Here is a 17,026-nt window from a genome sequence, read left to right on the forward strand (position 1 = left end):
GCCCACCTTTTGTCTTACATAAAGCACAATGTAGTGCAGCGTTCCTATTTATTTAAATCCCAGTTCGAAATAAAATCTCATTCCCATAGTCCTGTTTAGTTTGAATTTAAGCAGTTAACCAGGCTTCTACTGTATACACTCCCAGAGATATTACAAAATGTTTGAGGGACATCATTAGATATAGAAATTGATTCTTTTTCCAGTGGGATCACATTAAACCTTTCTTTTGGATTGAGAATAGGATCATCGTGAGATTCAAAACACATCTGCCTTTGCTTCTTTCGATGATGAATGGATTATTGAGGTGCAAACATCGGTTCAAATCAAAACAAAATTGTACTATACAGTACTTCTGTTTCAGCTACCAAAATTTAGCCTTAGTTGTAAAATTCCATATTAATATTCAATATTAAGTGGATTTAAACATGCACAGTAGAGAAACAGATTAAATCTCTTCCTCCCTGGGCCACTTGCCCGCTTCTCTCACTAAACCAGCATTCTGTCTCTTCACAGCTGTTCCAAGACCCTCTTTCTGTCACACCTCTCTATATCTATTCTGACTTCACACCTCTTGATTGGCCTCTCTTTCTGTCCCCTGCTCCCGCCTCTCACTCCTCCTCCCTCCCAGCCTTTGTTCTCCCGCTACTTTACCTTTGCCTACTGCCCTGTCTCTCTCACACCTGAAGAAGGCTCCACAGCCAAAACCTTGTGTTCTCTTTCTTCTTTTTTTCAGCATGGAATAAACCTATCTGTCAGAAGTGTTTGACTGACAATTGAGCAATATGTGATTATCTCTTATTATTATTTTTACTTATTTAATGAACAGCAGTATTGCCACTCTTATAAGTGTAATATGATTATCAGCAGCAGCAGACTGATGGTCGTGTCTACAATAGTGACTAGTTGACAAGTCACTATTCAGCGTCTCCCACACGTCTCTCATGGGGAGTCTTATAAATATACAGTTAAACAGAGTCTGATAACAGTTATATAGTTAATTAAATAATCAAACTGGCTGAGGAACTGAGAGATCGAGTGAAAATAAAACCAAGAGCTGCTCTTCAACCTCCAGGATCCGGAGTCTGATCCTCCTGGCTTCTATTCTATGGAGATTCGTGTAAAACGCTTAAAAGCACTTATTATAGAGACCTGTGCTCCTTCTCTTTCTCTTCTGCTCCACAGGAGTATGCTTTATAACGCATTATTCTGTGAAGTAAACATTTTTTTTCTGTTAGTGTTTAATGAATTTCATTTCTCGGTTTGTCATTCTCCTCCTCCTGCTGTTATGAATCGCTTCTCTTAATAGCCCGGTGTGTTTTGTTTTTGGAGATGTTATATCTGTAAGAAAAGCCCCCCAGGCTCCGGACAGGAGTCTCCTCCAGCTCTGCTCTGTCAGAAAGAGCGCTGTGATGTCACAGACACCAGGCAGAGCGCCGGAATCAGAGAGCGAGACCGCGGGAGACGCGCAGAGCGCACGGAGGAGAGTTATTGATCACTTATCTATCAACAAGCAATTAATTCAACTAAAAAAACGTAGAATAATCGATTAAGTTCACCGATTGGTGAGCACTGATTCTTTTCCCGTTCTTGACCCATTTTAAAATCTAGAAAAGAGTCAATATCTATTAATTAACATGCGTTTAGTGTTAATAATGTTCAATCTGAAATTAAAGAATGATTTGTTCAAATTATTATTTAGGAATTGTATTCTAGAGCTAGAAAATTATATTCAAAGTTAATAAATTTGTGTAAGTAACAGTTTAAATGCATTTTCCATTTGTTTACAAATCATAAGTATGGTAACCATGGCGACACGCAGCAGGTCACTGTGCCTGGCTAGATGTCTCGCCTTCGTCACAAAGTGTGGTGTGACGTCACGGACAGCAACTAATACTAATGCTAGTGTATTTATGTGAATATTAGTGAGAGTACAACTGGTAGTTTTAATACTAATGCTAGTGTTCATGTGAGTATTAATGATGATAGCACTACTGATAATTTTAGTTTATCATAATGATAATATGGTCATATTAATGTTAATATAAAATTTAATTATAGAGTTACTGTTACAGTATTAACAGTAGCAGTAGTGTTAGTTTTAGTGATAGCATTACTGTTATTATAAGTGTTTGTAGAGTGTGTCTGTGAGTTTGTGGTGTTTGTGAGTGTGTGGTGTTTGTCAGTGTGTGAATGTGTGTCTGTCAGTGTGATCTGTCTGTCATTGTGCAGATGTGTGTCTGTTAGTGTGTGGGTGTGTGTCTGCAAGTGTGTGGTGTCTATCAGTGTGTATGTGTGTGTCTGTGAATGTGTGTCTGTGAGTTTGTATCTGTGAGTGTGTGTAGTGTTTGTGTGAATGTGTGTGAGTGTGTGGTTATGTGTCTGTCAGTATGTCATAATGTGTGTGAATGTGTGGGTGTATATCTGTCAGTGTGTGTGTAGGTGGGCTTGGGCTCCAATGCTGTGTCTGACAGAAGTGACCCATCAACAGGTGTTGAGGTCCAGAGTCGCTTGCAAATTTCTAGAGCACTTTATAACTTTCTAGAGTCCAGACCAACAAACAGAAATCTGTGAGTGCTGTGTTTTTATCACTATTAGCGTATGTGGTGTCTGTGGGTTGTGGGTGTTTGTGAGTGTTTGATGTGTGTGGGTGTGTGTCCGTGAGTATGTGTAGTGTCTGTGTGTCTATGTGAGTATTAATGATGATAGCACTACTGAATACTAGTATTCATGTGAGAATTAGTGATGATAGAGCTACTTTTAATTTTAGTTTTAATGTTAGTATTCATGTTAATATTAGTGATAATCATAGTGTTAGTGTCAGAATATTAATACTCATTGTCATGTTAGTTCTTTTGATACTATTACTGTTATTATTGGTATTATTAGTGTACTACTAAGTTTGTGTTATTGTTAGTAATAATGATACTGTAAGCCTTAATTGCAGTGTTACTGTTGTAATATTGGCAGTATTTGTGTAAGTGTTAGTTATAGTGTAACTGTAGGTAAGAGTGTAGGTAAGGCCCCGGCTGCCCTGTGGTGGCTCGGGGAGGGCCTGTGGGTCGAACTGGAGGGGCTGCTCTAGGTTGAGGAGAGCCGGGTGCGGACCTGGGCTCAGAATGCGATGTCTTCCATCCAGCTTGACTGCCTGGAGTTGTACGATGAGGTCCTGGCCAAGTTTGGATCAGAGGCAGCATATGTGGGATTGGTGAGTCCCAGAAACCCCTCCCCCTTGTCCAGTTTACACTGTGGTATCAGGGCGGTACAGGGGCTGGGGCGACTCTCCTGACCCCCTCAGCTTTCCAAGATACCTGCATCACCCCACTCAACCTGGAAATCTCCCAGCCTGCTGTTATTTCAAGTGGGTGGCTGAAAAACACACCGCTTACAGATCACCACAAGGGGGTATCATAGAGTGGGTGGTGAGACTCTTGGTCATCGATGGCAACAGTGGGGTTACTCCCCCTCTCTCTATTGGCTCTATTAACAGTGGGGTGACCCCCCTCCCCCTCTCTTTTGGCTTTAGAGATACCACAGTTCCACCCCTAGGTTGCATCTCCTGTCTGGCGCTGTGGAGGTATGATGATGATGATTCACTGTCTTTGTTCTCTCTCTCTGGTACAGGAGTTGGTACTGAGTTAGTGAAGTTTCACAGAGGATATGATAAGAAATTTTACCAAATCCCAAAATTAAAACAGTGAAGACAACAGGCAACACAACGGGAGCTCTGATAATGGAGGTTTGGTTTGACGGCAGCAGACATGGTCAGGACATCTTGCCTGATTCTCTCTCCCCATTTTCCTAGGATTTTCCCTTCCAGGGCACAGGAATCATGAAGCAGGATGACTAGGAGGAGGCGAAGGAGACACTGAAGTCCTACTCCGAAGGTCAGGTGTCACTTCTCTGAGGTGGACAAGTGCTTCTGCCAGTCTGCAGCAGAGCTCGACCTCATCCTGCAGAACTACCTGGGAGTCCCTGTAGCTGAGGTCTGTGAATAGCAGGTTAATTTTTTCTCTTTGTAGTAGTCTTAGGACAGTCTGACTTGTTGTGGGACTCAGCAGGAACAGAAAGGTCTTCTGTGTGTCTTCAGTCTCCACAGCCAAGGAGACGCACGATCCAGATGGGCGAGGCTGTTAAAGAAAACAAGATGTTCATCCCTCCCTCTCTTGGACCTTGGCGCCCCTGGGCCCTCCCTCCTCAATCATCTGAGCTCAGAGAAACCCCTGGTGACTGTGCCATGCCGCCCCCATCAACCCCTGGAGGAGCCCCCTCCTTTGAGGAACTTCAGAGTTCCTGAGACTCAGAGACAGGTGAGAAGTGAACAGAACCTCTGTCCTTGTGTGGAGTCACCTGTACAGGCTTTTATTGGACACACTGTATAAACTCATCTGGACAGACTTTTACTAGATACACTGTATAGTCTCATCTGGACAGACTCTTATTGGACACACTGTATAGAAGGAGATGGAACAGATGAAGCAGGAGGTGGAGAAGAGGAGATGGGAAGTGGAGAAAAAGAAGAGACAAATGAAAGCTCAGAAGAAGAGAGTGAAGGAGAAGAAGAGCAGCCTCTAGGTATGTCCAGACTGTAGGTTTAGCAGGAGCAGCAGTAGAAACAGTTGTGATATTATTCAGGGCACTAGTAGTGTCATCAGTACTATAAACATAAGGGGGGAATTTACTGTTGTAAGCAGAAGCAGGAGTGATATAATTAGTAGAAGAAGCAGAATTAATTATTATTATTATTTTAAATTGCAGAAACTGCTCAAGGTATTGTTTGGAGCCTGGCTTCTCACCAGACTAGAATGAAGAGAAGAAGGGATCTGAAAAAAATACTGAAATAAAGTTGAGAATCAAGAGGAAAGGAGTCACTACACTAGGAAGAGAGAATCGATAAACCAGAGTATAGATAAGAAATAAAGGAAGAAGGGAGATCAATGACTTGTGTTGTGGATTATTCTATATTAAATCTCTGTCAGGGTGACAAGGCAGTGCAGTGGTTAGCATTGCTGGGTTCAGTTCCTGGCGTTCTATCTGCTCCCTGGGTATGTGCATGTACCCTTGTTCGCTTGGGTTTAGTTAATTAGCTTCTGGGAAAACCAGCCCTGGTGTGAATGTGTGTCTGTAGTGTCCCATTCAGGGCGTATCCTGTCTTGTGCCCATTTAATGCTGGGATAGGCTCTGCCTACCCCGCTACTCTGAATTGAAGCAGTTAAAAAAATGGAGATAGTATTTAATGCAGAGTCCCTGTTAATACTACAGTTGTACAGTTGTTCTCTCAAGAATATAAATACTCTACAACAAATACATGAGCTCTATCAATAATACAGATAAGATAATATATCAATGATATCAATCTTCTGTAAGATCAAAATAGACTAGATGAGAAATTGAAATTGAGATTTTTTCCTGAGTGTACATGGTTTACTTGTTTATAGTGTGTAAACATTTCTATGAAGAAAGAAGCTGGTCCCACCCTGAGCATGACAATAATGATTCAAAATCCAAACCCAAAAGTCTATTAAGTACCGAACTCGTAAAAACACAGAATACCCTCATATCAAGCTTCACTTACATTTTTTATTATTTTTTTATAACTACAAAGCAGATGGAGCCACCCCTTAATTGATTCAAACACCAGATTTTTTAAAATACCACATACCTATTTATATTTATTTCTAACAGCACCGGAGAAGCTGAGTCAATAATGTCAAAAACAGTTATTTTACAAACCAGAAACATATTTTAAAAAGGACAAAGAAACACAAGGAGCCCACAGTTTCTGGTACTTTTAGTTTGAAAAACCAGAATGATTAACCAGCACACAAATGGATAAACTCCCCACTTAATTGACAGCAGGGAGGGCTGTGATTCGGTGAAAACTACCAAGAATGAGAGCGGAGACTGTGATTGGACAATTCTTTGTAAATAATTGGGAGCCATACAGGCTTTGATTGGCTAAGGCTACCAAAAACAAACTGAGACCCAGGGCTCCAAGTTTATAATGTGGGAAGATTTTCATCAGGTGTATCTGTGTTCAAGTCCTGGTGTGAATATTGTCACGCCCTCTGCAGCCAGAGGGCGCTCCTACTCTGTCCTGTCCCTAGTTTCCTGCCTGTCGTCCTTCCGGTCCCTCTCTTACCCTTGGACTATATATTTCCGGGTCTTGCACTCTGCCCGCGCTCAGCATTGACGTTCGGATGTCCTGAGACCCGCCTAGCACCAGGCCGCCCCATGTCCACTACCTGAGGGCATAGGTTTCTATACGGCACTCCTGAACTCTTTGCAAGAATGAGCCCGGGCCTTTTTCCCGTTCCGCCGCTACGCATATGGGTCTTTTTCCACTCTCCTGCTCTCCACGGTTAGTCCCTTTGGACGTCCATGACAAAAATGTTGAATGCAGGTGTGGCCTTCTGTTTAGACTCTGCAGCGCTCTGGTTGTCAGCTAGCTCTCTAGGAAGCACGGCATAGAGACAGGAACTACAATTTGCCTGTATTATGCTCAGAATGACTACGTTGATCTAGCAGTTAGGATTCCTGGTTTTCACCCAGGTGGCCCGGGTTCGGCTCCCAGTATAAGAATGCCTCTCTGTTGCCTTTTGGTGTCCAAATGAGCAGCTCAGTTTAGAAAAGAGCAGTGAAGAGCACCGTGAGGTCTGCAAAAACATGTAATAATAGCGATCGCTTGTTTCAGCCAGCTTTTGTACTGAAGCCCTTAAATTTTGCCAGGTGGGAAGGGGTAACTTGTATAGAGTATTGAACTTCAAGAAATTTACTCATCTCTGAAATATTTTTCCACATTGTGAAGAGGAGATTTTCTCCATTTCTCCACTTCTGTAGCCTGACTTTATTGCTAGAGAGCTGTAGAATCTGGAGTCACTTATCCAGCTCTGGGAACAGTGTCTAGATGACAGGTTTCTAACAGAGGCCAGCAGGTTTTGTGCCAAAATATCTTGATATTTGGAGCTAGTCATTATCCTATCTATTTTGACTAGAGTCCCTGTCCCAGCTGAAGAAAAGCATCCCCAAAGCATGATGCTTCCACCACCAAGTGGTGTGTGATGATGGGCTGTGTTGCACCAAACATATCTTTTAAACTTAAGGCCAAAAGGCTCACCCTTTGTCTTATAAGACCATAAGACTTATAAGACAAAAAGACATTTTTTAGGGTGATTGAATGCATTTTATTGCAAAATTTAGATTTATTTTTTTGTGAAAAATGGCTTCTGTCTTGCCTCCTACCCTATAGCCCAGACATGCAGAATACAGGAGATTGTTGTCACATGTAAGGAGTGACCAATACCCACCAAAAATTCCTGCAGCTCTGTAGGCCTCTGTAGCTTTCTGTAGGCCTCTTGGTAGCTTCCCTAATAAGTTTTCTCCTTGTCCCATCATTAACTTTGGAGGGTTGTCCTGATCTTGTCAATGTCCCTGTGGTGCCACATTTGATGATAATCTTCACAGGACTCCATGGTACATCCAATTCCTTTGATATTCTATTATACCCCTCTCCTGATCAGTACCTTTCAACAATAAGATCCCTTATATTTTTAATCACCTCCTTGAGGACCATGGCTATCCCAGTAGACTTCAACCACAAAAGTTTCAAGGAAGTCCTACAAGAACAGCTGATTTTTATTTGGGGTTGATCAGAATCACTTTCATTAATGGCAGGTGTATGCTACTTAACTTTGGACATGATTTTGAATGTGATTGGTTAACTCTGAACACAGCTACAGCCCACATTATAAAAGGGTGTGCACACTTATGCAACCAGAGTGTTGTAGGTGTCATGCCCTCTGCAGCCAAAGGGCGCTCCTTCTCTGTCCTGTCTCTCATTTCCAGTTATTTGTTGTCCTTCCGGTGTTTCTCTCTCTCTGGGGCTATATATTTCCGGGTCTTGCACTCTGCCCTGGCTCAGCATTGACGTTCGGATGTCCTGAGACCCGCCTAGCACCAGGTCGCCCCATGTCCGCTACCTGAGGGCATTGGTTTCCATACAGCACTCCTGAACTCTTTGCACGAACGAGCCCGGGCTAACTCTCTGTTCCGCCGCTACGCATATGGGTCTTTTTCCGCTATCCTGCTCTCCACGGTAAGTCCCTTTGGACGTCCGTGACAGTAGGTTTTTTAATTTCAATTATTTTTCCTAATAATTATCTGTTTTCTCTTGAATTTTGTTGGTTGCAAGGTCACATTAAAGATGGAAAAATGTCTGACATGATTTATCTTGATTTCTGGTAACAGTACAGGACAAGCAGTGAGCAGCTCGCGTAGCTTTCAACTCAGTGCGGAGTCCAGAGAGAGGCTTCGCTCACTGAATGATGTCTCAAGAAACCCTGGTTGAGATTCAACAGGTGTCTAATAATCACATTCAAAAAGGTGCCAAAAAATGTTTTTTTTTTAACATAACCTTACATTTACATTTAAGATTTTTCCCCAAATCACCTCCAAGACCGGTGCCCTGAACTGCTTTGCCACAATCAGCCTGTGGAACACGCTGGTGGTGCACCCCAGGAGGCTCACCCCATGGTCCCCCCACTTCACTGTCATCTCCCTGAGCCATGCAGCAGTCACAGCTTCTCCAGCCAGCTGTCCAGGAGGCTAAGCTTGAGCTGCTCAAAGTCCTGGCGGATCTAACTGCCAGACAGCTCATCGTCAACCTCCCGCACAGTGTCAACAATAGCTTGAGCAGGTAGAAAGCCGTCCTTTATTTCGTAAAGAAGATCCCTGAACTTAGACAATTCAGCCTCATAGAAACATCTACGCCATCAAACCTGAGCCAGGTGGTTGAGGAACAGAGGCTGCTCAAGCAGCGGGGCTCTCATCTTCGGCATGTAGGAGACATGAACTCCCCCCATGCCAGCAAGACTTCCCTGTAAAAGTGGGGCAGATGTTCCACCAGCCCCAGAGTCAGCCTCATCAGGAGAGCCTCCCACCCCGCACCCCTGCAGGTCTTGAGGTGACTTCCCATACAGACGCTATGATTATCCGTGTTAAGGATGCTCTTCATTTTCAGGCCGATATCAGACAGCCGTAGCCCACCCATGGAGACTTCTCCAATAAGGGTGTTGTAGGCGACCTGTGGAGGGTCCCCCCTCCAAACAAAGCCCACCACCAGCTGTTGAATCTCTCTCTCAATCCCCTAGGGAAGAGGCATCACAGATAGAAGGTACCACAAGAGGGACGGGCACAGCATTTTGACCAATAAGACCCTTCCCTTTGAGGTCAGGGACTTGCGTCTCCACCTGCCAAGTCTGACCCTCATCTTAACAAGCTTCTCCTTCCACAGCAGAAGCCCAGTGGCCTACTCATCAAAACCAATATAGACTGCGAGGACCTTAAGGTGACCCGTCTCCACCTTGAAGGGGTATCCAAGGAGCGGGGCAGTGTCTGCCCTACCCACCGGCATGATCTCAGACTTCTCCAGGTTTACCCTGGTGCCCGAGGCATTGCAGTAGGCCTGCACCACCTATGGTGTCGTTGGCATATTAATAGATCAGTGAGGTGGCAGCGCCCCCAGGCAAGGCAACCCCGTGCACCCGCTCCTTCCTGAGAATCGCCAGGCCCAAGGGCTCAGCCACTGAGGAGTAGAGCAGGGCAGACAGAGGGCAACCCTACCACATTTACCTGGTCATGGGAAAGAAGATCGTGAGGGAACCATTCACCCTGACACACCTCAGGATCCCCCTGTACATGAGCCTCATGTCCTCTCCCTTTCCCGTCATGTCCTCCACAGCAAGACAGATGAAGGGAAATCTGTGTGCTGATTGACAACAAAAAAGTCACTTCAAATTATCCACCAATCTGTTTTATGTGTCTGAGCACATCTTTCCTTCCTCCTTTGCAGTGAGCACATTTCTTTCTGTGTCTTCTCCTGTCTTTTCCTTGCTGTATTACTGTCCCTTTCCCTCATGTGAAGATGGATCCACAGCCGAAACCCTGCTTGTTTCACCCTGTTTGTGCAGCGTCAGTCTGTATGAGGAGAGGGACTCACGCTGCTCTGGTGGCACAATAGGTCAGCGTACTTATACAGCAGAGTCATGTTGAGATTGTGAGTTCCAGCATCTCCTGGAGCATCATTGATTCTGATATACATAAATAAATTGGTACCAGATGATAATTTATAGGGACTTCCTGATTATTTGTCCCACAATACACACTTTTTTGGGAAAAAAAATTGAATTGATGTATCATGTGAACCCTTGCTCTTAAGATTGAAAGAGATTGCATTTGGTATTGCATGTAATTAGATGCGAATTATTTTATTTACTTTGCCCTCTTGTTAAGATCTGTTACATTAGGAAAATAAAGTATATGCTCAGTAGAGGGGTTGTCATATTTTGTCTGTTAATCAAACATAATCAACAATTATGGACAACCATTTTTTGCCAAGGTTGTGAATTATAATGCCTTCAAAGTCACATTTAAACTTTCTGTAAAATTAAAAAAACATAGAAATACAAGCGGGCACTGATTTGTGTCCAGAATACTCCAACTTAACCAATCCTGCTCCAGAAATTGTCTCTTCTCCCCTTTTGAGCCACTGCCCACCAAAAGGTCTCTGCGTGTCTCTGTTAGGGAGATGTCAAGATGCTGAGCCTGTGCTGTGCTTCAGTGGCGGGTGTAGAGGACACGCTGTTGTACATGGAATGCAAATTGAGCTCCTTGGACATGAAAACTGACAGATGGTTAAAACTTCTCTCAATAAACAGGAGATCCTGTGTCTGGAATCCTGAGGTGCGTTTCTTCCTGTCTTGTCATATAGAATGTATCATTAAGGACAATCACATATGGCTTGATTTTGTTAATGGAAGTATTTATTTCCTTTCTTGGGACAACGTGTTTTTCGAGAAATGCATACAATTTGCGAAATATGAAATACAAATCTTGCTTATGGTGCAGAATAAATACTGCCAGCTGGGAAGAATATGACAGCATTTTTTTTCTTTAACCAAAAACCTGCAAAGGGAGACGTTTTCGTTGTGGTAGGGCAAAACAATAAATCTGTTCCGTTTCACAAAATTCACACTTACGAACGGCGCAAGTCGCAGGTGATTCACTCCTCTTGACTAGGTGGCGCTAGGAGGTGCAGTTAAGTTTATATCCGGCTGCAGAAACTCCTCTTTCTCAGCTCCGCTTCTCGATTGTTTTGAAGTCGCGGCCGCGCTAACGAATGACGTCATCACACGGCGCGACACAGCATACCTGTGGGTGCTTGAATGATTTTCTTTCTATAAAGAAGAAAGTTGTTTTTTTAATAACTCCAGTTTCTGAAAACGTAGCATCTTGTCAACTGTGTTTATGCTTGAACAGAGCACAGCCCTGACAACAGAATCTGTGAAGAATAAAAATAAAGAAGCAGTTCTGTTTAAACATTGCAAGTCAGCCTTTGTTTCTGATCGACTCTGAAGAAGGATGGCGGAGTGCTTGTTAAATCTGCAAACCCAGCTTGACTCTTTCATGCAGGTTTTGCTCAAGTCGATCGTGTATGAAATGTCAGAAGTCTTTGGAAACAGAATTTCTGACTCTGAGGACGAGTTTCAAGACAAACTCCGCAGCGTCCAAACTCTGGTGAGACGGGCCGTGATTAAAATCACACAGTGTGTGGAGGACAGTGTCGGGAGTGAAATGGCGCAGCTGAAGAAGGAAAACGAGAGCCTGAAGTGGAGACTGCAGCTGTGGGAGAAGGAGTCGGGAGCAGGAGGAGATCAGGGACAGACAGATCGTGTTGGACACACGCTCTTCTGTGAAGTCACTGCAGAAATAAAAGAAGAAATGGACACGGAACTGCAGCTCTCAGGTCAGTGTGGCGACTTGTATGAAGTCAGAGTGTGTGTGTTAAAAACCAGTGTCTATAACTAACTCAATGGTGAGATTTTTTTAAACAACAAACTTTATTTTAAAGAAAACATCTCACAATAGTAAACATTCTCATTATCAGTACGCGTTCTAACAAAGTATTGTAACGCTTACGGCCGACAGGCACTGTGTAAGAGCCGGCGTACCAGAGCAGGTGACGTCACCGCCCTTCCCTGTGATAGCAGGAGTACAGCTACTGGGCTGTAGAGAGATCTCTCTTTAGCTCACGGGGCTAGGTCGCTGCAGTTTAAATTACTGTAATGTGCAGTGTGTCTCTATTAATCCCTCTCTTTCTCAATGCAGTGTTAATGACCTGTAGTGTGCAGTCAGTGTGTCTGTATTAACCCCTTTCTTTGATTGCAGTGTTAATGTCCTATAGTGTCCAGTCAGTCTGTGTTAACCCCTCTTTCAGTGCAGTGTTAATGTGCTGTAGTCTCCAGTCACTGTGTCTGTATTCACCCCTCTCTCTCAGTGCAGTCTTTATGTCCTGTAGTGTCCAGTCATTGTGTATATATTAACCCGCCTCTGTCTGTGCAGTTTTAAAGTACTGTAATGTGCAGTCAGTGTGTCTGTATTAACCCCTCTCTCTCAGTGCAGTGTTAATGCACTGGAGTGTCCAGTCAGTCAGTGTGTGTGTATTAACCCCTTTCTCTGATTGCAGTGTTAATGTACTGGAGTGTCCAGTCAGTCAGTGTGTCTCCATTAACCCCTCTCTTTCTCAATGCAGTGTTGATGTACTGTAGTGTCCAGTCAGCATGTCTGTATTAACCTCTCTTTCGGTGCAGTGTTAATGTCCTGTAGTGTGCAGTGTGTCTGTATTAACTCCTTTCTCTCAATGCAGTGTTAATGTACTGTAGTGTCCAGTCAGTGTGTCTGTATTAACCCCTCTCTCTCTCAGTGCACTGTTAATGTAAATGTAATGTAATTGTGATATTATCACAGTAGACTTTTTACATGGTAGTTAGGTTTCTGACGAAGCTAAATCAGAATACCCACTTATTCCACTATGTTTAAACAACCCAAATTGATTGTGAGTGTACTTGTATGCGTGTGTGTAGTTTAAAGCTTTTTAGATCACATGGCCTCAGCTATCACTACTATGCTGATGATACTCAAATATACATCCATATCAAACCTGACACTGATGTGGCTGTCTCTATTCTATTTATTTGTATCTCCGATATAAAAACTTGGATGACTCAAAATGTCCTTCATTTAACTGAGACAAGACTGAAGTCCTGCTTATTGGCACCACCCATCAACTTTGTACAACCAATGTGTAACTCCATCTGTAGATGGTCTTGTACTTGAGCTTCAGTCTAAATTGGAAAAACTTGTGGATGATATTTGACGTTCGACCCACATGTGCAGAATGTTGTCAGAACATCTTTCATTCCCCTCAGAAATATTGCTCGACTACGCCCTGTGTTATCACTAACTGTGGCTGAAAAGTGTTGTCTAATCTTGAATCGACTACTGTAAAGCTCTACTCTTTGGGGATTCTAAATCCCCATTGAACAAACTCCAGTATGTCCAAAATTCAGCAGCCAGAATCCTGACCAGGTCTAGTACAAATGATCACGTTACTCCTATCCTGGAGTCCTTGCACTGGCTTCCTGTCAAGTTTAATATCGACTTAAAAATCCTCCTGCTCACCTATAAGACTCTCCATGGCTCGGTACCTGTCTGAGTTATCACCCTACTCCCCACCTCACAACCTTCTCTCTTCTAATTCTGCTCTCCTTACTGTCCCCTAAGCCCGTCTACATTGTATGGGTGACATGGCCTTCACCTGTTATCCCCCCAAGCTCTGGAACTCTCTCCCTAAGGATATCGGAGAGTCACCTTCTCTAAACTCCAAATCCAGACTCAAAAACTTTTTCTTCAGAAGAGCCTTTATTTAACTGTTCTGTACCCCTCTGCTCCTACTGTACTTAGTACCACTGTCTACTCTCTCCTCTAACTGTGTATTCTCATCGTGCTAATTTTGTGTATTTTTTGTTGTTGGCATTCTGTAAAATGCTTTGAGAAGCCACCTCTTTATAGGTATAAAACTATAAAATAAAGTTTATTCTTATAAAGGTCATGTCTTCTTGTCCTGTGTTTACAGGCTCAGAGGCCAGTGTTTTCTCCGACGCTGGGGTAAGGGCTCCTCTTGAACAGCAGCAGAGTAAGGAGGAGTGGGGCTCCAGTCTGATGCAGGAGACAGAGCTCACTGCCGCAGAAGGGAAAGAGGCACTTAGTGAGCAGCACACAGAGAGCAGACAGAGTGTCGAGGATCTGGACTCTGTACCCATGATGAAGACAGAGCCTGAGAGAGAGCCTGGGCTCTTAGTATGTGATGATTTTACAGAGAAGATGAATAATCTGGACACAATCAATATTACACAAGGTTGTAATGAACTGGGCTGCGTCTCTGTACAAGAGCACAGTGAAAAACTGGATGTTTTAAATCTTACAGAGCAGGATATGGATCCCAAGTCAATTGACCCTGCAGAGCAGCAGACTGATGTACCTGGTGAAGAGAACAGTACTGAGTCACAGTACTCAGAGAAGAGTCAGTACAGGGAGGAGCAACAGCAGCTCCTACAGGGCTTGATAATAATTAGGCCTTGTTCTGTTAAAGTGGAGAGACTGTCACTGCAGAGTCTAAAACAATCATATGATCCCTTAGATTCTGTTGAGTTTACACACAGGTTAAATAATCTGGTTACTGAGAAAATTGTTGAAAGTTTTAATGAACGGGAGAGTATGTCTGTTCTTGGGCAAAGAGAGAAACAGCTGAATGAACTGGACGGCTTAAGTGTCAGAGAGCTGGAGAAGGAGCCCCAGATGATTCACAATGGTGAGCAGCACACTGAGGGACACGATGGAGAAAACAAATCTCAGTTTCAGCACACAGAGCAAGACCATTCCATGGAGCATTTGCAGAATAAGAGACCCCAGCACGATCAGGGGATGAAGAAGAATCACTCAAGGCCTTGCTCAGATGGAGTGGACAAACTGCCATTAAGGCACAGGGAGAAGCAGCGTTTCTGTCAGTCTAGCATTTCACAACCCTACCAGCACTTTCACACAGGAGAGAGACCGTTCAGCTGCAGTCAGTGTGGGAAGAGTTTTAGTCACTCGCACCTCTTAAAACGACATTACCGCATTCACACAGGAGAGAGACCATTCGGCTGCAGTCAGTGTGGGAGGAGTTTTAGTCAGTCAAGCAACTTAATAGACCACCAGCGCATTCACACAGGAGAGAGACCTTTCAGCTGCAGTCAGTGTGGGAAGAGTTTTAGTCAGTCAAGTCACTTAAAAAGGCATCACCGCATTCACACAGGAGAGAGACCATTCAGCTGCAGTCAGTGTGGGAAGAGTTTTAGTCGGTCAAGTAACTTAAAAACCCACCAGCGCATTCACACAGGAGAGAGACAGGACTTGGAGAGAGAGAAGAGAGAGAGAGAGAGGCAGCACAGAAGATGAGCTCCTAATTTCTTTGAGATTTTATTGTTTTCTGGAACTGAACAAATAGTCTAGGAATAAGGCAACATCTAACAAAACTAAAGAAAACTACAGAAGTAAAGAAATAATTTGCCGTTGGAAAAAAAAAATCAACAAAGCAAACATCTAAAAAACTGAAGATCTACTATAAGACACAGCTACACCTGAGGATAAAGGACCTGAGGAAAAACTCCAAAAAGAAAAATCCTCAAGAGATTAAGAGGAACAAACAGAAAAGGAATAATTAAAACAAGGAAATAAGAATAAGAAGACAAGAAAGAAAGAAAGAAAAAGTACACCAAAGGAAACAAGAAGGAAAGGGAAAATACAAGCGGCATCAAGAGAAGCCAAGAACTCAGCCATCAACACGAAAAACACCTGGTAAGCCCTGTTCTTTCTTCTCCTTTTTTGAAGAGGCCTCTAAAAAATTGAACTGCTTTGCTAGATAAAAGTTTAAAAAGTCTTTAGAAAAAGTTACCTTAAAGTTTAAACTTAACAAAATACCACTTGGGCCCATTACACTCAAAAGGCCAAAGTTGAAGAACCTGTTCCCAAGCAACAGGGGGCTGATTGTATTCAAAACCCCCGAGCCAGGCCGTCTGTTTGCTCTTCTCACCTGGGCCCATTGTATTTAAAAGAAGCAAGATGAGTACAGAGCAGAACACAGCCCCACTGGACCAGCCCTGCCCCCTCAGCACAGTACTCCAGTACCCTGAGGACGTGAAAACCATTAAGACCAGGAAACAGTACAAAGACTCCTGGATGAAGAAAAACCCAGGCAGGAGAAAAACACATAAAAACCAACCTGCTCTTTTTTACTGAGCATCCGAATGCCTGGCACACAACTGTGTGTAAGAATTATACAAACACCACCAGAAGGGGCATCAGCAAAGGCAGGCAAATCTCCATAGGGGGCGACAGCGAGGTAGAAGACACTGACCTGACTGTCAACACTTACCACAATGGTACAGTGATGATACAGGGCAGTGAGGCCTCTCTGGAGCTTTTCGAGGAAAAGTTCACAGACCTTAAAACACAGGCCGACCTGGAGAAACCTCCCCCAGAAACAGGAGAGAGACCCAGCAGCCTGATGCCCGCCACACCAGAGAGTTCAGCTCCACCTGACTCGGAGCCCACAAACACAGCCTCAGCCACAGAACAGCCCAGCAAGAGTATAGCCCTCGGCAACACGGAAACACACCACCCGGACACACACAGCCCACACCGACCCCCCTGTGACCACAGCACAGTGCGCCTCCTGAGAGAGAAACTCTCTGCTCTGGAGCTGGACTTCACTGAGTTCGAGGAGCTGATGCTGTGGAGACTCACAGAGGGGCAGACAGCACAACAGCTAAGAGACGAGGTTAACAAACACAGGAAGGAATGTAAAACCTCCAACAAACAGCTCAGGGCACAGATGGAAGAGCTGCTGCGGGACAACAGTAAGCTGCAGTCGGAAGTAGCAGAGCTGAGAGAGTAGCTGCAGCTCGCGGAGAGGACAAGCAAGACTCTCAAAGACCAGCTGAGGAAACTCACTACTTCCCACTGCAGCCCGGACTGCAACAGAACAGCCCTGAGACCCAGAACACACAACACACAACACCCACCCCCAACCCGCAAAGACACACCCACCTCCACACAACCTGACACCCCTACAACCCCCACCACCAACTCC

General features: G+C 44.0%; 1 protein-coding gene and 1 pseudogene across 1 annotated transcript; one reads left to right on the forward strand and one right to left on the reverse strand.

Annotated features, from left to right (window-relative positions):
• The window catches only part of LOC148824417 (uncharacterized), a 310,106-nt pseudogene that overhangs the window by 214,233 nt on the left and 78,847 nt on the right, over positions 1-17,026 (reverse strand).
• On the forward strand, positions 11,175-15,644 carry LOC148824434 (uncharacterized). Its single transcript, XM_088926449.1, has 2 exons — positions 11,175-11,800; positions 13,970-15,644. Exons 1-2 carry the CDS (start codon positions 11,416-11,418, stop codon positions 15,331-15,333), a joined length of 1,749 nt encoding a protein of 582 aa, XP_088782575.1. The 5' UTR covers positions 11,175-11,415; the 3' UTR covers positions 15,334-15,644.

Source organism: Atractosteus spatula, chromosome 10 (assembly GCF_055471065.1).
Source record: "Atractosteus spatula isolate fAtrSpa1 chromosome 10, fAtrSpa1.hap1, whole genome shotgun sequence".
NCBI lineage: Eukaryota > Metazoa > Chordata > Actinopteri > Semionotiformes > Lepisosteidae > Atractosteus > Atractosteus spatula.

Excerpts from the sequence above, each read along its gene's own strand:
- LOC148824434 (XM_088926449.1), top strand. The coding sequence starts at position 11,416 with ATGGCGGAGTGCTTGTTAAATCTGCAAACCCAGCTTGACTCTTTCATG. Across the intron at positions 11,801-13,969 it reads CACGGAACTGCAGCTCTCAG|GCTCAGAGGCCAGTGTTTTC; the intron begins GTCAGTGTGGCG and ends CTGTGTTTACAG.